The 22,806-nt window shown below is 44.1% G+C and overlaps 3 protein-coding genes across 3 annotated transcripts; 1 reads left to right on the plus strand and 2 right to left on the minus strand.

Annotated features, from left to right (window-relative positions):
- Nucleotides 1–16: 16 nt before the first annotated feature.
- maptb (microtubule-associated protein tau b) lies at nt 17–6,216 on the plus strand. Its single transcript, XM_008299925.1, has 9 exons — nt 17–959; nt 2,180–2,220; nt 2,843–2,900; nt 3,621–3,700; nt 4,111–4,260; nt 4,334–4,415; nt 4,723–4,832; nt 5,107–5,274; nt 5,358–6,216. The coding sequence occupies exons 1-9, from the start codon at nt 44–46 to the stop codon at nt 5,388–5,390; spliced, it is 1,638 nt and encodes a 545-aa protein (XP_008298147.1). The 5' UTR covers nt 17–43; the 3' UTR covers nt 5,391–6,216.
- A 1,070-nt stretch (nt 6,217–7,286) lies between these two features.
- Nucleotides 7,287–17,086, minus strand: cdc27 (cell division cycle 27). Its single transcript, XM_008299927.1, has 20 exons — nt 16,938–17,086; nt 15,040–15,115; nt 14,765–14,912; nt 13,208–13,333; nt 12,983–13,080; nt 12,755–12,900; nt 12,304–12,524; nt 12,103–12,202; nt 11,816–11,925; nt 11,420–11,519; nt 11,159–11,339; nt 10,789–10,961; nt 10,532–10,684; nt 10,350–10,430; nt 10,049–10,176; nt 8,969–9,086; nt 8,500–8,628; nt 8,227–8,301; nt 7,858–7,987; nt 7,287–7,677 (listed from the first exon to the last, which is right to left on the minus strand). The coding sequence occupies exons 1-20, from the start codon at nt 16,962–16,964 to the stop codon at nt 7,586–7,588; spliced, it is 2,412 nt and encodes an 803-aa protein (XP_008298149.1). The 5' UTR covers nt 16,965–17,086; the 3' UTR covers nt 7,287–7,585.
- A 1,299-nt stretch (nt 17,087–18,385) lies between these two features.
- gh1 (growth hormone 1) lies at nt 18,386–20,177 on the minus strand. Its single transcript, XM_008299926.1, has 6 exons — nt 20,168–20,177; nt 19,444–19,577; nt 19,193–19,309; nt 18,929–19,072; nt 18,530–18,676; nt 18,386–18,448 (listed from the first exon to the last, which is right to left on the minus strand). Exons 1-6 carry the CDS (start codon nt 20,175–20,177, stop codon nt 18,386–18,388), a joined length of 615 nt encoding a protein of 204 aa, XP_008298148.1.
- Nucleotides 20,178–22,806: the final 2,629 nt, after the last annotated feature.

Here is a 22,806-nt window from a genome sequence, read left to right on the forward strand (position 1 = left end):
CATGATGGAGAAACAGGTGGAGGAGAAAGAGGAGCCCACCACGATGGAGAAACAAGTGGAGGAGGAGAAAGAGGAGCTCTCCATGATGGAGAAACAGGTGGAGGAGGACAAAGAGGAGCTCTCCATGATGGAGAAACAGGAAGAGAAGAAAGAGGCGCCCTCTATGATTGAGAAACAGGAGGAGAAAGATGAGCCCTCTATGATGGAGAATCAGGAGGAGATGCCAGGAGAAGAGAAAGAGAGGGAGAAGGTTCAACTTCAGGGTCCATGCTCCTCCTACACACCTCCTCCTGAAGACGAAAGAGGAGCTGAAGAAAAGGAGGAGAACGTGAAAAGAGAAGAACAGAAAGAGGAGGTTCAATCTGAGAGTCCACCTTCACAGGAGGAGCAGGAAGGAGATGAGGAAGAGGAAGCTGGAGTCAGAGGAGAGGAACAGATGAAGGAGGAGACAGAGGTGTTGACGGAGGGGAGGGAAGGTGTGATGACAGAAGAGGAGGTGCATCAGACAAAGACTCCCAGCTCCTCCTCCACACCTCCTCCAGGTGAAGCCGGAGCTGATGAAGAGGAGAAAGAAGCTGTGGTGGACAGAGGGGATGAGTCCGAGGAGCTCCACCCGCCCCAGGAGGCCCCTGACAGTAAAACGAGTGCTCCCAACCTTACTGAGCCTCCTGCTGAAGAGGAGCTGGACGTCCAGGAGGGGGAAACAAACACACCGATCCACCAAACTCCGCCTTCAGCAGACCTGAAGGCCCTTGCTGACGAACCGAGCGCTCCTCTGAGCAACGGCCTCCTCAGCAAACAGAGAGACAAGTCTTTGACTCCTGCAGCTGCACCTCCATCCACAGCCAAAGCTCCACCGGCAGGAGCTTCCCCGAAGAGGAAAACCAGCACCTCCTCCTCCTCCTCTAAACAGGCTGCTGCAGTCCGGAAAACAGGCGCTCCTCCTCCACTGAGGAAAGGTCTGTCCTCCTCACCCCCCTCCCGCCTCACGCTCCCTCCTCCTCTCCTCACCTCCTCGTCCAAACTCCTTCTCCCCCTCACCCCCCCTCCCCTCCTCTCCTCTGTGTCATGTTTCTGGACGTTACAAAAAGTTTTAATAAATGTTTCGGAGACGTTCTGTATGTTTTCGTGTTTCATACTGAAAGTGACACAGACGGACACTTCCTGATTGACTCGGTTGCCATAGAGATGACCTCACTGACCCCATCCCCACCCTCCCCCGACCTTTGACCTCTGCTTGCTGCCATAGTATTAATTATTAGTAACATTCACTAACAGCTGATTATTGATTATTAGTAATACTCACCAACATGTAATTATTAATTATTAATACTCATTCAAATGGTAATTGATTATTAGTAATAATCACTGATATTCAGTTATTGATTATAAGTAATACTTACTAAAGTGATTATTTGTGAGATCAACATGTAATTATTAATTATTAATACTCACTAAAATGATTATTGATTATTAATAATTCTCACTGACATGCAATAACTGATTATTAATAAAACTCCCCTAACATGTGATTATTGATTATTAGTAATCCTAACATGTAGCTATTAATTATGAATACTCACTAAAGTAGTAATTACTTATCATTAATACTCAGTGACACGCTATAGCTGAGTATTGGTAAAACTCCCCTAACATGCAATTATTGGTTATTAGTAATACCGACATGTAATTGTTAATTAGTAATTATTAATACTGACTAAAGTGGTTATTGATTATTAATAATTCTCACTGACATGCAATAACTGATTATTAGTAATACTCACAAACGTGATTACTAATAATTAGTAACACTCACCAATGTGGTAAGTGATTATTAGTAATACTCATTGATATGTGATATTAATTATTAGTAATATTTACCAAAATGTGATGTTGGTTATTAGTAATACTCAGTAATGCGTGATTATTAATTATTAGCAATACCAACATGTGAGTATTATTGGTAATACTAACATGATTATTGATTTGTAGTAATACTCACTAACATGGGATTATTAATTATTAGCAATACTAACTTGTGAGTATTAACAGTAATACTCACCTGTGAGTATTGATTATTGCTAATGCTCAGTAACATGTTTCATACAGCTGACAGTCATGGAGAATCATCTTCACTGAACTCTGTTGTCATCAGTTCTTCATGTTCCTCCTCCAACAGGAAAATCAGCTGGAAAGGATCCTGCTGATGAAACCATGAAGGTAAAATCTATTTACTGATTTATTTCCTCTGGGAGATCAGTTGAGTCTGTCCTCACCTGTTTTCACCGTTTGCTGTTCCTGACACCTCGTTCAGACCTGCAGTTCTTTCTGTCTGAATCTCGTCTGAATGAGCTCCTGCTTAGCTTTCTGTAAATGTCACAATCTAACAAGTTTGGACCAAATAACAAAGTCTGACTTTTCAGACTGACTGGAGTAAGTCTGAACTGCCTGCAGTCACAGTAACACACAGACACGCTCATGGAGGTTTGTTTTTCATGTTTGTGACACACAGACTTCAAAACATGACCAGAAGCTAAAGTTCAGTCTGTTGCTTCCAGCTATTTGTAGGAGTTTTCTTCTGGGTTTATTAAATACCTGCAGCATCAGACAGAAGCAGGATCCATAGAGCATCTCTAGCAACAGCAGTAACTTCATTAATTCCTGATCATACTAAATGATCTTCTATCCAATCTGCAAGACCAACATGGTACTGCCTCTCTCTAATCCTAACCATGGTGTCTGAATGAAACCGTCAGGAACATTTAAGTCACCTGAATGCCGTCAAAGACTGATTAAGCAACAGATCTCATGTCTGAAAAGACTTTAACTGTGCTTGTTTCAGGCCTCCAGGACAGCAGGAGGCGCCAGAGCAGCCAAGATGATCTCAGCCAAGAGTACAGGTAAACTACACCAGTTCAACCATCAACAATCCATCAACCAGTAACACCAGTTCAATCAGTATAGTGCCTATAAAAATGTTCTTCTATTTTGCTTTTCAACATTGAACCATGGTCAATTTAATTAGGCTTTTTTGACCACAAATTTTTTTTTAAAAAAAGAGACTCTGTCATGTCAAAGTGAAAACAGATTTCTACAAAGTAATTTTAATTAATTAAAATAAAAACCTAAAATAAGTGATTGTATAGGTACTCACCTTTGTGCAGTCAGTATTTAATAGATGCAGCTTTTGCTGCCGTTATGACATTGATCCTGTGTTTCAGCCTGAACATCTGGACGCTGAACGTTTCCCTCATTCTCCTGTACAACTGTTCAAACTCTGTCAGGTTACACAGGACACATGAGTAAGAGACCTTTTCAAGCCCAGACACAAATTCTCAGTTGGATTGAGATCTGAGCTCTGACTAGGCCATTCCAGAACATTCACCTTGTTGTCTTTAAACCATTTCTGTGACGCTTTGGATGTTTGCTTCGGCTCATTGTGTGGCTGGAAAACTAATCTCCTGGCAAGTCACAGTTCTCTTGCAGACTGTCAGGTGTCCTGAAGGATTTCTCTTTACTTTGCTGCATTTATTTCACCCTACATTTCACCTGACTACTGGCGCCGTAACAACAGTTCAACCAGTAACACCAGTTTAACCAATTGCCTGTTTGTATCTCAGAGTCAGTTGACGGCGTGAACAGTCCAGGAAGTCGCTCTCCTGCCAGTCGATCGTCCACTCCGAACAGAGACATCAAGAAGGTATGGTCACCTGTCTGTCTGTCCTCCTGTTTGTCGTCCCTCTGTCTTTCTGTTGGTTTGTCTTCCTGTCGGTCCTTTTAGATCAGAGTGATGAATGAAACCAGCTGTAATGATTTCCTGATTACTATAATAGTCTCTCATAGTTTTACTGGTTCTGATTTAAAGGGTTTGCATGTTACTGGTTTTATGCTGAATCTGGAGTAGTGCTGCCAGTGATCAGAGTTTCACGTGGTCTGAAAGTTTAACTGATGTCCCCTGTTTACACGGTGCTGGCAGAGGTAGCAGTTAGTCACTGTGTTCATTGTTCTCACTGGTTCTGATGGTTGCATGAATGTGTTACTTGTTAATACTTGTCTCTAAAGGTTGTTGTGATGTTTCTAACTGGTTTTGCTGGTTCAACTGGTCCCCAGGTCGCGGTGGTCCGGACCCCCCCTCGGTCTCCTGGTGCTGCTCGTGGGCGGACGCCCCCCCTCCCCTCCCACCCAATGCCTGACCTGAGCAACGTGAAGTCAAAGGTCGGATCCACGGAGAACCTGAAGCACTCCCCTGGAGGAGGCAAGGTGAGTCACCTGTCCGGTGCCTGTGAGCAGAGCCCGACTCAGGTAGATCTGACCGCTAAGCATCTGTCTGCAGGTTAACATCGTCCACAAGAAGCTGGATCTCAGTAACGTGACGTCAAAGTGTGGCTCTAAAGACAACATCCGCCACAAACCAGGTAACACGTCAGTCCATCACACCTGATCAGGCCAACACTTCTGTTTCTGCTCAGAGGATGTAACATTCTGTTTGTCAGAGTCAGAACTCAAACACTTGCTCAATGTGAAAAAATACTCACATCCATTTGAACCTGAATCTACCGTCTGACAGATCCACAGTTGGAACCTCAGAGAATTACTTCCTGACCAATCAGTGAACTGTGACCAATATAAACACACCTGCTGACCAATAATTGGATGATGTGATCAACAGAAGTTAAGGACAGCAGTGTCGGCGCCAAACTGAGTGTTTGCTGTGCTCTTCAGGTGGGGGGAGAGTGGAGATAAAGTCGGAGAAGGTGGACTTCAAAGCGGTTCAGTCTAAAGTGGGTTCTCTGGAGAACGTCACTCATGTTCCAGGAGGAGGGAAGAAGAAGGTAACAAACGTGACAATAACGAATCACAGCAAAAGTTCTTAAACAAACTGAAAGGAATTTAGAAAGAGAGAAAGTTTCAGTGGCAGCGAAATAAAACTCTGGAACTTAGACTCAGTCGGAGGTTCCACAGTTCACTTAGAACTCAGTCTGACCTGAAGCATGTTCAGTGTTTTACGACATATAACACAGATCACAGAGTACATACAACCTACATCATTTCACTCATACATGAGCCGTTTATAGATTTAATACGTTTGTGTTTGTTTGTTTGCAGATCGAGAGTCAGAAGCTGAGTTTTAGAGAGACCGCCAAAGCTCGAACCGACCACGGTGCTGAGATCATTGTCCAGGCTGACTCCTCCCCTCCTCACCTTAGCAACACTTCCTCCCCTGGAAGCCTTAATGCGGCTGAAGCTCCGCCCCTTGACACGCTGGCTGACCAGGTAAGAGACCCACCTGTTTGTAACAAATGTACAAAATGAAACACACAGCTCGCGCTAAAAAAAGAACTGCTTCCTTCCGTCAGGTGTCTGCCTCCCTCGCCAAACAAGGCCTGTGATTGGATAACCCTGTGCCTGCAGATTCCGCCCCCTCCTGTTACCAAGGAAACCGCCTGAACAAAGAAAGAAAAAAAACTCATCATTCAGCCTTTTTCGTCATCACATTCACCTGAAGTCACTGACGATCAGAGAGATTTTATGATGTACAAGTGAACAGTCAATCACGGTTTGTCAGGCCGGGTGCAGCCTCGCTCCATGACAAGAGGTGAAGCTGGCAGAAAGTGTTTCTCCAGCTGATTTGTGCTAAGCTAAGCTGAGCTGAACACATGTCAGAGCTTCATTTGAACTTGGAGAGTAAAACTTTAGATGTTTCAGAATATCTCAGATCTTTATCTCTGCAGCAACCACAGCATGCTAACTGACCACACAGTTAGCATGGTTATTTAGCTTGTTAGCATTACTGATTAGCCTACTAACTGTACTGATTTACCTGTTAGCATTATTAATTAACCTGCTAACAATAATGATTAGCCTACTAACAATACAGATTAGCCTGTTAGCATTATTGATTAGCCTTCTAACGATACAGATTAGCCTGTTGGCATTATTGATTAGTCTACTAATACTGATTAGGCCATTAGCATTACTGATTAGCCTGTTAGCTTTGTTCATAGAATCTCCCTGATCACTGAACACCTCTCTGATGTCACCTCTCTCAGTAAATCACCATCTCTTCTCCCCTGTGATCCCCCTCCCCACCCCAAACATTAAAAATGACCCAGAATGCCATTTCATACCAGGTGCCAAAACCATCGTGTCGGTCTCTGCCTGTCGGCTGTTAAAGTGCTTTGTACCAATAAAGTTTGTCCTGGATCTGAACTGAAACTGGGTTTATCATCGGTTTCCTCACATAAATTCAGATGAAGGAGAACATCACGGGAGAACTTCTCTCTTTGGTTCTCCTGAAGCTCTGATCACATGACCCGGATGACAGAGAATCTACCAAGTTCTATCATGTTTTATGAAAGGTAAAGTTCACACATTAAAAACATCCTGATCAAGTTCTGATGAACTCCCTCCTGTAACGCTGATACAGAACCAGCAATGATGCATCATCAGACTAGAAATCAAAACTGTGGCTCAGTTTGATTCCTTCTGTCATCATGTCATGAATCAGCTGGTATTAGCTGCAATAGGCTCGCAAAGGTATTTTAGATAGTAAACTTGGACGTCAGTGCAGTCAGACAAATTACTAGAAAAAAAAGAAAAAAAAAGGGATTTTGTACAAAGCAGGTCAAAGCCAGACTTTCTTTGTGCCATCAGGCACAGACAATGTATCAGTCAGAGCCAATGGGTATCAGTCAGCTGATGTATCAATCAGTGATGCATGTAAGTTAGTTACCATGGCAATCTTGCTGTGCAGCATCAGTTACCATGGAGCTCTAGCTACACAGCATCAGTTACCATGGAGATCTAGCTACGCAACATCAGTTACCATGGAGATCTAGCTAGGCAGCATCAGTTACTATGGAGATCTAGCTATGCAGCATCAGTTACCATGGAGATCTAGCTACACAGCATCAGTTATCATAGAGGTCTAGCTGTGCAGCATAAGTTACCATGGTGGTGTAGCTGTATCTGAGTTGCAGTAAAAACTTAATAAAAAGATCAGGAAAAATAGAAGCAGCAATGATGAACTGAAACAGTGAGGTCTGTAAAAACACTGAGGGCTGCTCACATGTACAGGTGATATTTAACAACTGACAGATGTGACGCAGCACAGTCATGTGACATTAGCCATATGATGTCACTGCAGACATGAGCTTATCACAGTTAATCAACTGTGACTATAATTACAACCCATACAGGTGTGGAGCCCAAACTTTTACTTCCCTGTCCATTGCTGCAGAGCGCTCAGATTAGCTGCAGTGAACAGAATCAGGCAGACTTGTGGGCGGGGTTTACATGTTTTTATTGATTTATTTCCATCAGGATAAAAAGAACATAAAAAACAGCTTTGATGTCAGAGGACCGCCTCAATGACATACGAGGGAGGGAACAGGAAGGGGGCGGGGCTTCAGGGCAGCAGCAGTCTGTTTAAGCCAATAAGAAGACAGGGTAGAAGGCAGGGGTGGAGCTAAACTGAAGATCCGTCTGTCAGGATGTTGCCTAGCAACAGTACACCTCTGGCCACTCAGAGCAGGGGGCAGGGCTTGGCTCGAGCAGGGGGTGGGGCTACACCGACAGGGCGGGGTTAAAGAACGTCGTCGCTCTCAGCCGTGTGCAGCTGCGTGTCATCAGCGTCCGTCATGATGCTGCTGTCCTGACTGTCGTCCACCTCTGCAGCTGTGAAAGCAAGGCAGGTGGAAACAGTCAGACAGTGAGACCGATGGAGACAGTAAAAGTGAGACAAGTGTCAGACAGGAGTAAGTCAGATGACCAGCAGGTGTCAATAAAAATAGATGATGTAGTGGCCTGACTGATCTCTGATATCATCGACTCTGATCGACCAGTCTGAAGGCATACCTTCGTCCTCCGGCAGGTATCTCTTGTCGATGGCTTCTTTGATCTGGTTGTTTGCTCCTTTAGGATCCAGATCCATTGCCCAGCTAAAGTTCATCAGGGCCAGATGAGTCTGACCCAACTTTTTATACACCTGAGACAAAGGAAGGACATGTTATGATCTGTCATGTCCTTCAGCAGCACCACAGTTAACCTGAACTGGAGTTCACATGCAGTCAACCACATGTGGGTTTACAGCTGTGAGACGTTCACACCCCGACAGTGACTGAAACTCCAGAGACTCTGATCAGAAGGCAAACTCTACCTAATGTCATTTACACCTGTAATCTCACCTGTACATGACAGACTAAACTCTGCCTGTCAGTGTCTCACCTTTCCTATGAGGAAGTAAACCAGAGACTCTTTGGGAACAATCTGCTTTAACTCCTCCAACTCCTGAAGAGCCGCCTGCAGAGACACAGGTCAGAGACACATGTTAGAGAAACAGGTCAGAACCAGACAGGTCAAAAAGAGAGGTTGTCACAGTGATGGATGAATGAGCACTGATGTACTCCTAACAGTTTTTGTATTTGCATATACATAGTACTGATTACCTGATAATTGTTGCTGGACAACAGTATGGATGTATTAATCAGAACTGATTACCTTGTACTTGTCATTGGCGAACAATATAGATGCTCGGTGGAACTTGCAGAGTGGATTTTTGGGGTCGATCCCGATCGCTCTGTTTAGAGTCTCTAAAGCTGCGTCAGACTTCTTCAAAGCATGTTGCACCTACAAACACACACACATCAGTTACTGTTGTTCTATAGCAGGATTAATGCTCCTTGTCTTCGTGACATTTACCCTCTGAACTCCAAGCAGTTTTTAAATTTGTTGCGCTTGTTTGTTACGGTCACATTTTCCTCACTGTGTGAACACAACATGCATGTAAAACCCACAGAAAGGTTTTGGGGTTTGGAGGGTTAACGGAAAAACCTGCAAGCAAACATACTTCTCGTAGGTGAAAGAGCAGCACAGAGCTCTGACCGCTGATGCTAACAGATTACCTCCTGTGGATGGGTAAGCTACAAGCTAAAAGAGCATGAGTCACCAAAGAACAATGCCAACATACCACTCCGATGTGACAGAGCAGCACAGAGCTCTGAGGGTTGATGCTCAGAGCTTTCTTGAAGTGGATTTCTGCCAAGTTGAACTTCTCCTGTTTGTAGTAAATCATCCCCAGACCATACCTGAACACACAAACACAAAAACACACTGAACTAAGGACTGAATGTAGATCCATGTGGCTGTTAACTTCATTTCCTGTGTCATCACCATTTCAATGGTGTGTGTATATAAACACTAGTGCAGCTCTACAAATTAGAATATTATTTAAAAGTTGTTATTCAAAGTTATATTTAAAAATGATTTTTAACCAGCTATTTAAAAAAAGTGAAAATTTGACATACTCTAGACTCACGTGGAGTGAAATGTTTTAGCAGTTTAGATTTCCTATAATCAAAATTCGGGCTCCACAGTAGGAACTACGCAACAAAGAACCTCTTGTGTTATTTTCTTCTTTGAATGGTTCTCATGCTGGAATATTGTTCTTCTCCAAGCTTCTGCAGACTGAGAGTCATAATGTCAGCCAGTGTTTTGGTTTATCCACAGACATTCATGGTGCATCTACAAATATCATCTCTCCAACACTTTTGCACTCCTGCAGCCTCAGATCACACTGCCACCTCTGTGCTTCACTGTCAGGACTATATTCACTGTGGGGGTCCTGGTCAGGTTCACACCAAACATGCTGGACTCTCTCTGAGCCCAACAAGTTTATCTTGGCCTCATCTGACCAAAGAATCTACCCCCTAACATTCATCTTTTCATGTTCTTCAGCAAACTTTCATCTGGATGTATTGTTCTTGTCCTCCGTCCATAGAGGCTGATGTTCTGAGGTGTCCTTCACACTGTCTGAGCTTCATAGAAACTCTGACTTCCATTGATAAACCCTGTGCCAAATCTGAAGCAGTGGCCTTCGGTAGGCATTTATTGTTCAGAGGAAATACTCTGCTGTCTGACTTCGAAGTAATCCGATTACTTTGAGGTGATACAGTGTTTGTGTGTGTGTTACTGAAAGTATTTGTGTCGTGCACGTTATGTATATGCTGCATAGGTAAGGTGCAGTCAGACAAGGCTGCGGTTACCATACCATGCGTTGTAGTGTCTGTTGTTGACTCTGATGGCGTTTCGGAAGCAGGCAAGGGCCCGGTCCAACTCCTCAGTCAGAACAAACTCATGACCCAAAAGAGTGTACGCATACGCAAAACCCGGGTCCACCTGGGAGACAGAAAGGTACAAGTTAGTTACAGAGAAAGACACAGGATAAACAGTTTGACTCCTGAACAGGCAGAACTGCCAGACTAATCTGCACCGTCTATTCCTGCACTTCACAGATTATTGTGACATGTCCTACCTGAAGGCAACCATGGCAACGAGAGTAACAGACTCACCTGGATGGCTCTCTGGAAGAACTTGATGGCGATGTCGTGTTCCCTCTGCAGACTGAAACAGTTTCCTGCTACACACCAGGCCTGCAGAGACACACACATTCATAGAATCATAGTTCACACATCCATATTAGTGTCACATGGTTACCTCACTTGAGCATCGTCAGGACAAGTGTGTTTCTCACCTCAGGACAGTTCTTGTCCATGTCGGTCAGGTCTTTGGACAGGGCGGACAGCGCCACGTCTTTCTGCAGGTGCCACAGAGTGGTGGAATAAATCTCCATCCCTTCGACTCTGTATGACTCGATCCTACGCACTTCACTGAACAGACGCTCCGCCTACAAACACACATCAGTATCACTGTGGGACAGGTGCACTCACATGAGCACAAAACACAGAACACCTGGACAAAAAACACCTGAGTGCCAGCTGTGTGAGTTACCTGCGTGTACTCGGCCAGTTCAAAGTAGGCCCTGCCGATGTGAGTGAGGACCCAGCCAGTGTTGTAGTGCTGGGGAGGCAGCGAGGTCAGGATGTGAATGGCCTCCCTGCAGTTGTATGAACACAGCGCCTGGTAACCACGTCCCAGTTCCCGTAGCAACGCCATCACGCTGTCTAAACACATGGAACAGACACGTGTGTGAAAACTGTTTATTCAATGAATATGAAATGTCACGTCTCTTTAAACCAATTACTGTGCTGATTGTAAAAGACAAAACCAGACGAAGGTTCAGGTCCAGAACGAACCTCAGCATTACAATCACTAGCTCTCTGGTACTGCAGGATTTTACAGTAATTTAATGTAGTATTACCTGCAGCAGCCCTCTGGTACTGGGGGATCTTGGTGTCTGGTAGACTCAGACTGGAATCCAGTCTCAGGATGTCCAGACTCTCGTTCAGGTTACTGCTGTTTGACGTCTTTGCTGATTTACATTTGGTTTTCCTATTGGGGATCTTTGTAGGAAACTTCATCTTTAACTTCTTACTGTTTTCCTGTGGAGACAGAGAAGTAATAATGCAGTACTTCATGGCAGCAATACTGCAGTAAATGTAGAGCTGTAGTAATGCTGTACCTTGGCAGTAGAGCTGGCACTAGTAAACAGTCTGGAGCTTCTTCTGGGCTGAACATTTGGAGGACCAGACATACTGGGACTGAGGACCTGAGGGGAGCCACTGAAAGACAGACAGAAATTATCCAGCAGCTTCCGGTGAGTAAAACTCAATTTGTGGGTGTGATGTCACAGTGAACCTGTCTGCTGTCGGAACTGTAAACGTGTACGGTGAAATCAGAGCTACGACAGTGTGATGAAGGTCTGTGCTACTCGCTGTCATTATGAGGATATTTAGCTGAAGAAGATCAGATCAGACAAACAGCAGCTGCTATAATCGTGGTCACCATGTGGACATCTTACACTGTAGACAGTTGACCGAGTTGTGACCAGAGGTCTGTGATTGGTTGCGGCATTTACCTGGTGTGAGGAGCAGAGGTCTGTGATTGGTTGAAGGGGATGGGGAGGACATCTCTACTGTTACCACTCTGACTGAAGACAGACTTTGACTGACTGATCCTAGAAACAGACTGAAAAAGAGCCAAAGAGAGAGACAGGTGAGGACAGACAGGAGACAGCATAGCAGAGTTAGCAGCAGACGACTAATCAGACGTCTTACAGAGACTCAGTCTGAGAATTAACACACCTGCGGAGACCCTGATACTCTGTGTATCTATGTGTATCAGTATGTGTACCAGTGTGTGTACCTTCTTGCTGGGGGCGGTACTTTGCGTTTCCATGGTAGCAGAGTAGTTCTGAAGATATGTGGGGTCTCCTGGGCTGGGCTCCAGGGGCAGGATCCCAAAACTAACAAACGCATAAACACACACACATCAGGTGTGATGCAGGTGTTAACACACACCTGTGCAGGTAAGTTGACTGACTCACCTGTCCTATCCTGAACTCACCTGGGTGTTAGAGGGCTGAGGGCAGCAGGTCCTCCCAGTAAACTCCGCCCACTCTTGGGCTTGTTCTGTTTAGCCAATAGAGAGCCGGCAGACGCCATGGAGACCGTGTTACCCAATAGGGAGCCAGTCTCCGGAGAGATGAGGGAGGAGTCGATGTAGGAAACCGACAAATCAGACGTCAGCTTTCCATTTGATGATTCTAGATTTAAACGATTCAACTCCTGAAAAACAAAACATTGTTATCTAATTATCCCACCATGGTAATCTGATTACTTTGTACAATGACTACACTATAACCATGGATAACAGAAGCTGTCACCTGTGTAACTATTAGTAATCTGATTACTCTATATGATGACTACACTTCTCCTATAGTTAATGGAAGCTGTCATCTGTATGACTATGAGTAATTAGCTGAACACTGTAATCAGATTACAGCTGTACTACGTACCAGTGTGTCCTGCGGCGTCTCCATGAGGGCGGTGTCTAGGCGATGAGAGGCGTTCTGGGCGGGGCTTACAGATGGCGGGGGCGGGGCTATTGAGGAGTTCTGTAGCGAGGACAACCTGAACACCTGATCTGGATCGGGTTTCTCTCCTGGAACACAGACCACAGTGTCACCTGCAGTCACATGACCACATGCTTTCAGGTGCGGTCAGCAGGTGTGTGCGTGTGTTACCTAGGTGACAGAGGTTCTGGAAAGGTGACCACAGGAACGGGTTGAGGGTTAAACTCCTCTGGAAACACTCGGCACCTTTAGCAACACGATCTGTCTTACTGCTCAGACAGAGAAAGAGACAGGTCAGTCAGCAGGGAGTCCAGGAGGGAGTCCAACAGGCTGGGAGCACTGGGACAGACTGGGAGAAGCACTGACAGGACTGGAAGCACTGGTCTCTGTTCTTACCAGTAAATGTGTCCCAGTAACGACAGAGTAAAGGAGGCGGAGTCCCCAAATTCTGTGATGATGTCATCCTGGCTCTTCTGTTTGTTTAGCACTCCACCAATCAGAACCTGTTCTCCTTCAGCCAGCCTGAGAGACAGACAGGTAGAGACAGATCAGCCTGTGCAGACATTTGGACATAAATTTCTGTCTCTGAGTCTTCATGATGCCGCAGCGTTCTCATTCTGAAGGTGATTGGACAGAAGACCTGTATCGAGAGTCAATGGTAAATCTGATTGGTGTTAACAGATGAAACAGTTTCTGTGGATTTTGATTTGTTTAACTTTGGTTTCACGTTGCAGATGGATCCATTAGTTCCTTTATAAACTGAACTCAGATGTACTGTAAAGACATTTTCTTTTAGGGATTGACAGATATGTTTTTTACTAGGGCTGCTAACGATGTCGATTATTGGTAATCAAGAAACTCCAATAACTGACAATAGGAACTAATATACATTGCATGTAATGTTTTAACAGCATGTCGTAGAAGGGAACCTGTCATTTATAACTAGGCTTCTTCATCAATGAGGGTGACTATAACTGAATATGTAAAACAAAAATAGGAGTGATTAAAGTAGGAGGCTCTCCTCTGAGACGTTTCACCTCTCATCCAAGAGGCTTCACCAGAACTGATGAAACGTCTTCAAGAAACTCAAGCAAGTCCAGTTGCTATGATTAAACTATGAGAATCACCGTGACCTGGATGACTGAGAATCTTCACAGACACAACGCCCTCCTCTGTTAATGTGGGATCAACTGAGATCGATCAGCTTGTCCCCTGCAGTTACGTCTGCTGATCTTCTCTGTTTTCTTAACCTTTTACTGTTCTATCACTTTTATTGTCAACAAAAGTCCATATCTTAAAGCATTATTGTTTTCCAGACACTGTTTCAGGATAATTTGTTGCTACCCTAGAACTTAGCCGCTAGCCGTTAGCGTAGCCTTAGCCACTGTGAGAGTAGCTAGTTTTCTGGTTTGTTTTTCCTGTTCAGTTTTTGCAGTTTCCGCTTGAGAGACCTTTCAAAGACCACAGAGTGAGACTCGAAGTAGCACATTCCATCTATCAATAATCGGTTGATAAAAATACCAATACGATAAATGGAGAAATGCTCAGTCAGCCACAATAATCAGCCAGGCCACTAATCAGCCTGTCCCTATTTCTCTTCTTTGCTCTAATTGGTTTATTTAAATTGGACGTTTGATTTCACTGCTTGCTGATTCCTGTGGTGCTGAAACAGAAACAGGCGTGGATGTTGAACGTATCTTCGTAGGTGACACTTATTCAGACATGTTCAGCTGCAACAGGTATCAGTCCTCAGGTAATCTGCAGGCTCCATTTATTCAGGCAGGTGAGTGACAAAGACTAATGAGCAAGAAAATAAACTTGTACCTAAATAGCTTTAAAGTAAAAAAAATACGTGAATCTACTGACTCGATGTTTCATCCATCACACATTCGTCCACAAAAACCAGCAGCTGCTACATTAACTAGTACCAACCAGTTCTGTGTGTGTTCTTACTTGCTGAGCTCGACGCAGCACTTGGCCAACAGGAATCGAACCTGTGGAGTGGAGCAGCTGTGGGCTTTCAGCAGCCGGTACGCTTTATACGGCTTTCCAGAGCGGTAGTAACAGGTAGCCAACAGGTAGAGCGCCTCCTCTGACCTCACTGACAGGGAGACAGGTGGAGAGAGAGAGGCAGGTGAAAAGAGATAGGTCACCAGGTAGTTAACAGGTAGACCACTTCCTCTGAACTCACTGACAGGGAAACAGGTAGAGAGAGAGAGAGGTGTTACCTTCAGCGTAGAGTCTCTCAGCGAGGAAAACAGCATCCAGGTAGGCGTAGTGGTTCAGAGCCTGCCACACTGCAGCCTGAACACAGAGAGATGGGTAAACTTTAACTAGTCCTCACTGATTCTGAGTACTTGTCTGAAACTGGCTCTGAGTTTTGGTCTGAAGCTGGTTCTGTTTACGTCTGAAACTGGTTCTGTGTGCTGGTAGAACACAATAATGTATTCATCAGGTACTGGTTATCATGGTCAGACACGAACACATGAAGCTTTACACTGCTCCAGAATACTCAATCAGCAATAAACATCACAAATCAATTTGCAGACATTAATCAAAACACTGAAACCAACAACAACCTGCTACCCACACAAACACAGTCTGAAACCACACTGAAACATGGAGTTCACCTGGTCACTGTACAGTAGCACAGCTTAAACACAGCTGTCAGTTAGAGGCATCTGACTAGCAGGTCAACCTGATTTACTAACTTTCTACTGAAGTCCAACAGAAACCACATACATTTAAATCAGACCATTTCTGTCAATGACACATCTGAGATGTAGCTTCAGGCCATTCTGTCACAAATACACCTGAGATGCAGCTTCACTTCATTTGACACTAACACACCTGAGATGTAGTTTAATGTCATTCTTTCACAAACACACCTGAGATGATGCTTCACTTCATCCTGCTAAGCACACCTGGGATGTAGCTTCACATCATTTGACACAAACACACCTGAAATGTAGCTTCATTTCATTTGTCAATAACACACCTGAGATGTCGTTTCACTTCATTTGTCACAAACACACCTGCGATGTAGTTTCAGGTCATTCTGTCACAAACACACCTGTAGTGTAAAGCCGCACTGAGTCTGATTTAACTGTAAATTAAGGTCTGTTGTTCTCAATTTAATTGTGGCTAACATGGCAGCTAACCAGCAGCTACCGGCAGATAGCTGACGTTAGCTTGTGTTAGCATCCAAAGGCTAAACAGCTGCGGGTTAACTTCAGTCTGAACTGCTGATCTGGTCTCAGACTTTAACATCAAACTGAACAAACTAATCAGAGCAGTTTATATTTACTGATGAACTTTAAAGCTGAATTCCTGCTGACTGTAGCCGCTCAGCTAACCGATAGCCATAGCGTTAGCCGGCTAACAGAACTCTACTGTTAGCATTGCTAACAATACAAAACTACACTTGAAATCTAACGATTTTGTGCCGCTTGACAGGTCAGAACAAACACAGAGCCCCATAAAAGACCTTGTAACAATCGTTCTTGTCCTACGATAAATTCGGCAGACCTACATTTAGTCACACACGGTCTGTTTGGCCAGAAAATAAACTTTAATAAGTGTTTGCGCTGCTCGAGTCGCCCTCCACGGGGCATTCTGACCTCAGACAAACCGAAGGATTATGAGATGAACATGATCAAGTTATGTTGTGTTTTCTTCTAACTAAAGCATTGTTCGTGTTTTGGATCTATGCCGAAGCGACGTGTGGCACAGACCATGTCACGAAAGGTCAACAGAGCTGATTCCACTGCGTTTATTTTTACCAACAACACGTAAAACCTCAACCTGACAGATTTTTACATTGAGTCTGGCATGACCTATCTGAACTGTAACCAAGCTGGGGCTAGCTAACGAAGTACAATTGTGTCAGTCCCAAACCAAGCGGCCGTCAGACGGACTGTTCCTTTGTGGAAGTATCGCCGTTCTAACCCTAATAACACCGGGCAAGCTCCGTGCTGCCAGCGGTGGGCTACGAGGCCTGCAGCGGGCGGACAGTTCTCTCACCGCGGACTGGACCAGCCGCTGAGGCCGGGACGGAGAAGACAGCGCGGGCTTCATAAATACTCGGCTGCCCGCTCGTGACAACAAGCTGAAGCGGTGTTTTTACCTGGACAGGTTCCTGCAGCACCGTCATTCCGCCTCGACACTCCGTCCGTGTGTTTTCTCTCGGCTCTTTCTTCACTTCAGTCCGCAGGAGGAGCTGCAGCCGAACATTTGAACTCACCGACCGTTACCAGCCGAACACTGCCGAACAATCCCGAGAACAGTGCAGGGCCGGAGCGGAAATGACCGACTGTGAGACGAAGAGAGCCGAAGTCCCTGTACCGCCCCCTGTCGGTGGACTGAAGTACAGCGGCTCTATTATCAGAATATTGCCAGAGTTTGTGTGTGTTTTCTCTTTTTATATCACACTAATGTGAAGTTCTCTGGACATTTGAAAACGTCAATAGGAAGAACAGCTACTCTGTTTTCTGATGTGTTACAGATCAAAGGTTTAATCAATTAAGAAAGAAAGTGAGAGCTAAAAGTGAAATTAAACAACAAGCCTAGGTTGGGGTAGCTGAGGGTGAGACTGACCATCAGTGGTCACTGTGAAGCTGTGGTGGCTACTGATCAGAGGGTTGGTTGAAATGCTGCATTGCTGTTTGTCATGGCTAACTCTCCAGTCTCACTCCAATGTCCATTCATCCATCCATCCATTATCTATACACCGCTTAATCCTCACTAGGGTCGCGGAGGGGCAGGAGCCTCTCCCAGCCGACTCAGGGTGAAGGCAGGGGACACCCTGGACAGGTCACCAGTCCATCACAGGGCCACACTTAGAGACAGACAACCAAGCACACTCACATTCACACCTACGGACAATTTAGAATCACCAATTAACCTCAACATGTTTTTGGACTGTGGGAGGAAGCCGGAGAACCCGGAGAGAACCCACGCTGCACGGGGAGAACATGCAAACTCCACGCAGAAAGATTCCGGTGCCCCCACCGGAACGCGAACTGACGACCTTCTTGCTGCGAGGCAACAGTGCTAACCAACGGCATCACCTTGCAGCCCTCACTCCAATATGACATTTGAAAAGAGAATTTTACAGTGCTGTATTGTACTTGTGACAAAAAAAGGTTTGTTCTCCTTCGTCTTCTTCATCTGAATGTACGCAGAGCTCAGGTGAAATTCATCTGTTCTCTCTGCTGCTAAACAAACGTGGATGTATAACTGTGTTTAACTATCAATGGAAAAACACAAAAAGGAAACAAATGAGCCAAATAAACCTGAAGAAATACCACACAACACACACGATTTGATGCAACACAACACACACTTTATTTCACTCGTTGACAGCATGTCATCGCTTCCCGTTCACAGTTGTCATCACGGTGACATCACAACACCTCACTTGACATCATCGCCAATCGACCTACTATGACAAACCAACGAGTAGGGTTAAACTAATGCTACTGCTAACGCTTGTTGCTAACGTGGAGGCGGGGTTTCACAGCACACATAATTACATCATTAATAGGGGCGGGGCTTCACAGAGGAGAGGCGGGGTTACAGAGTGCAGTTTGCTTCAGGCGAGAGTCGACATTTAGCCACCGTCAGGTAAGTCTCCACCTGCACACACAAACATCATGGTAACACCATCGTCATCATCATTACATCGTCGTTGTGACATCATCTTTCCCTCTTTCTCACCTTGTGCATGTCTTTCTTGAAACAGGCCAGCAGCTCGTAGGTTCGACGCAGCGACTCGTCGGCGCCCAGACTCTGGTAATAGTTTCCATAAGGAGCCAGCTGGAGGGCAGAGCTGTCAGGGAACACCTCTCCTGCATCCTGATTGGCCTGTGGGGTCAGGTGGTTCGTCAGACAGGTGGGCGGCAGTAATGTTAATGTTTCAGTTCAATTTAATTCTGTTAAATTCAGTTTAGTTCCGCCCAGTACAATTCGATTTAGTTACGTGATTCAGTCAATTCCATTTTATTGATAAATCACCAGTTCACAGCATCAGTCATGTCACAACACTTCACATAATAAGAACATTGCATTTAAGAGACAAACAAATCCAAAGATTCACTTTGCGACTCCTGTTCTCACCCTGATCAGCAGCAGGATCCCCGTCTTCAGTTCAGACAGCTTTGGTGAAATTTGGTTCCTCGGAGCAGAACCTCCAGACAGAGAGCGACTAGGGAACTCCCAAGACTCAACCAATCGATAGGAGATAGACAGCAGCTTCAGAACCTAGAACCAATCAATCAATAGGAGACAGACAGCAGCTTCAGAACCCAGAACTAATCAATCAGTTGGTAACAGCTCTGTACAGTGACGTTACATGAATGTAGTGTTGTGCAGTATACTGACGGAGCTTCGTTGCGTCTCGTGTTTGTCGATTGGACTGATGATGTAATCAGAGTTGCAGAAATCCTGCAGGAAGATTTTGTTGAGCTGACGTTGTTCCTCCGTCTGCAGAGAACTCTCCTAGAAATACACAAAAACACAAAAAACTCACAGTATAATACACAAAAGTACAATGTTGTTTCTCTGTCTCCTAACAAACACACAAAAACACAACAAACACACAGTATTGTGCACAGTGTTATTCTCGGACTCACAAAGTCAGAAAACAGTCTCTGTGCCAGCAAGTGGAGATGTTGGACTCTGCTGACTGCGATGGAGAACAGACGCTGGCTGTCTGTGATTGGCTGAGAGGACACGCCCAGACACACAACTGACAGCAGGAGGATGACTGAGAGACAGACAGGTGAGAGACAGGTGAGGCCGATGATGTCACAGCACACTACAGTGCAGGGTGAAACCACCCAAGACTATCAGTTACTATGGTAACCGTCGTCACAGTAAGCAGCGCCCTCTGGTGGTTTAAAAATGTTCTGATCATCATGTTCAACGACAAACAGATTAGAGCTGAACAACAAGGCAAGTTTAGCAAAGCCAGGCTTTTCATAGCTGGACCAACAAAATCTGAACCCATCAGAGATAATGTATCAATCTGAGATAACCAATCAGAGATAATGTATCCATCACAGATACTGTATCAATCAGCAATACATATAGGTTCCCATGGTAACAGTTCAAACAGAACATCCTTTGCGGCAGGTTAGCTGTGCAGCATGAGTTGCCATGGTGGTCTAGCTGTGCAGAATCAGTTCCCATGGAGATCTAGCTGTGCAGCATTAGTTACCATGGAGATCTAGCTGTGCAGCATTAGTTACTGTGGTGATCCAGCAAGTTAAACAGAGCCTCCTTGGTGACACTGAAACTCTTCATCAACATACCTGCAGACACATTAAATTTTAATTTCATGTCTCCCGGTCTTACCTCTATCCATGACTGGTCCCGGATTAATTCAGGTTCTGGTTCTGGTTCTGGTTCTGGCTTAGAGTGATCTGATCAAAGCTCAGCTGTTCTGTGTTCTGATGTCTCCACCTCAGACTTTGTGGTTTTATAGCCAAAAACTTGATGATTAAATTCATCAGAAGAAACATGAAACCAGCAAACAAGTGTGTGAACGTAATTAACATTCATACTTTAAATTAATATGAATGCAGCATCAAACACTGACTGTGGACGGCAGGAATGTTTTTATTGTGGAAACAATGAAACTCCAATGATAAAGGTTAAACACTTTAATGTCTTAATGTGAAAGAATCCTAACATGTCAGCATCATGTTGAGGTTTCAGTTGGAAGAATCAAAGAGAGCTTAACATGTGAAAGAACAACCAGTGAAGAATCCACAGAGTGAATCCTGCAAACAAAAACAAAAATCACCAAATCCAGAAAAACATGATGGAAATATTTGTATCAGGTTTAATTCACATGTTTATGGCCGACAGTGAATCACTGCAACAGGACAGTTTAATATTTGTTTCTCCACTATGGCAGACAAACGTTTTCAGTTCTGTTAGTTTGTTCATGTATTTGTTGTTTTCTTTTTGTTTGTTTGTCAGCTGGAGACTGAGCTGCAAGGAGAACCTGTTAAAATCAGATTCGGAATCAACTTCATTGGCCAGGTTTGTACACGGAAACAAGGAATTTGACTCCAGTAAATGGTAAACCTCAGCTCTCTGTGTACAGTAATCAGGAGCAAAAGCAACAACTAAGTACTAAAAATAAGAATATAAAAATAAGGTAGAAGTAGATGCAGATCTGAGTCACGTTTAAATGGTGATGCAAGTTGTGTTCGTGTTTGTGGTCATATTCGTGTTGAGGTTCCTTGTTGTAGTCGTGGTTGTATTTACGATCATGTTGTGGATCATGTTTGTGGTCATTGGAACAGGACAGGATCTGGAGTATTTTTCTGTTATCTGTTTTAATCTTGTTTCTCTTTTTCTTGAATGACTTTGGTCCTCCAGGGCCACTGGGGCATGTTTCTAATATCAAGTTAAACGTCTCTGACTGTGTTTTTGTCCTTGATCCATAATGATAAAACATTTTCAAACATTCAGGACATTAGAGTAAAAACGAGCTTATTCCTCTGTGCTGATGCAGTTTACTGTGTGTTAAAGATAATCCCTTTAACCTGAATTCACCAACAACTCATTCAGATTTCTAGAACACAGGGGTGTGTGTCTCAGTGTGACAATACTATTAAAAAGTTCAGATCCTTTAAATAAATGAATGTGCAGATTGTGAAAAGACGTAAGTTCAGGAATTACAAACAAAACGTACAGAACACCAACGCAAAACTCCTGAATATTTATCTTTATTGAGCGGATTTGCAGGAAACATGATGCACTGATGACGAAAAGACTTTTAAAAACAGAATCAGATGTTTGCTGTTTTCGTCCTCAGAGATGTGAATTTATTCAGCGCTGTCACCGACCAGAGTTACATCACACAGGAGGCTGAATTTATTCAACGCTGCATGAAACTGAGACTGAAGCCACAATCTGGGACCTGTTGATGTATCAACGACCTGTTAACAGTATTATGGACGTGCACTGACGTAGTTCCGTCTGCAGAGAAAACCTTCATCAGAGTTCCCAAACCAATAAATCAGCAGCAGCTCAGGTTAGAACCACATCAAGGCTTCCAGGCTTCAGCAGCTGCTGGTAGGAGACTCTGGCAAAACTGTTGCAGAAGAAATCTCAATATCAAGTATTCTAACTACAAGTATTGTGGTACTACAGACTTGGCTAGTACCGACCGACTCAGGGGTACAAAATGTGAGGATGTTCAGTCAGTCTGCAGTTAAAGCAGCAGCGCATTGATGGAGTCACCGTGTCAGCTGGTTTACTCTGGTTGTCTTCACTGTAAAGAATATTTACAACAAACAAAGTCTGATATAAAACCAGCCTGCCTCATTTTATTAAAAATAACTATTGTGTTAATATTTTCGGGGTTCAAAGATCTATATATAATCTTCATTAATGCTTTACAGATGTTGATGCATCTTTTGTCAGCTGTTGTTTGTTGAGCTATGCTGTGTTATTCTGAGGTGTTTACAATATCCAGTCCATCCTCAGTGATATCAGCTGATTCACAAACACTTCTAAGAAACAGGTTATTGAACAAAACTGAACTCTGTAGAGGTTCGCATGTAATGCAGGTCTGCTTAATTAGACCACGAGGTTTATCTGAATGTGATTCATAAACTGGGAGGGAAGCACTTTCAGTATTAATAATATTAAAAGGAATTAGCCAGCATTCAACATACAAACCTGCTGGTTGCCTTCAAACATTCAGAGGTTTATAATCTGACAGGTGCACTATACATTAACATAAGTACTTGTACCTCATCTGTAAAGGTCTGCATCTTACAGGTGTGCTCTTAAAGGTGAGCTGTTACAGGTAAGTGTGAGTGAAAGAATCATCATTACCATTAACAAACTGGAATCTGTCTTATAAATATGATTGAAACCAGTTTGGTTCCTTTAATCCCAATGACACATGTCTGTGTCATAGGATGTTGTGATCAGTTGTATCAAAACAAGCACTAAGGTCCAACAGGACCAGT

Source organism: Stegastes partitus, unplaced genomic scaffold (genome assembly GCF_000690725.1).
Source record: "Stegastes partitus isolate 25-593 unplaced genomic scaffold, Stegastes_partitus-1.0.2 Scaffold1481, whole genome shotgun sequence".
Lineage (NCBI taxonomy): Eukaryota > Metazoa > Chordata > Actinopteri > Pomacentridae > Stegastes > Stegastes partitus.

Excerpts from the sequence above, each read along its gene's own strand:
- maptb (XM_008299925.1), top strand. The coding sequence starts at position 44 with ATGGAGAAACAAGTGGAGGAGGAGAAAGAGGAGCTCTCCATGATGGAG. Across the intron at positions 2,221-2,842 it reads CTGCTGATGAAACCATGAAG|GCCTCCAGGACAGCAGGAGG; the intron begins GTAAAATCTATT and ends TGCTTGTTTCAG. Across the intron at positions 4,416-4,722 it reads CAACATCCGCCACAAACCAG|GTGGGGGGAGAGTGGAGATA; the intron begins GTAACACGTCAG and ends TGTGCTCTTCAG.
- cdc27 (XM_008299927.1), bottom strand. The coding sequence starts at position 16,964 with ATGACGGTGCTGCAGGAACCTGTCCAG. Across the intron at positions 15,116-16,937 it reads TGCTGCAGGAACCTGTCCAG|GCTGCAGTGTGGCAGGCTCT; the intron begins GTAAAAACACCG and ends CTCTGTGTTCAG. Across the intron at positions 12,203-12,303 it reads CTCAGCCCTCTAACACCCAG|TTTTGGGATCCTGCCCCTGG; the intron begins GTGAGTTCAGGA and ends TGCGTTTGTTAG.
- gh1 (XM_008299926.1), bottom strand. Across the intron at positions 19,310-19,443 it reads AGAGACTGTTTTCTGACTTT|GAGAGTTCTCTGCAGACGGA; the intron begins GTGAGTCCGAGA and ends GTGTATTTCTAG. Across the intron at positions 18,449-18,529 it reads TCAAGAAAGACATGCACAAG|GTGGAGACTTACCTGACGGT; the intron begins GTGAGAAAGAGG and ends TTGTGTGTGCAG.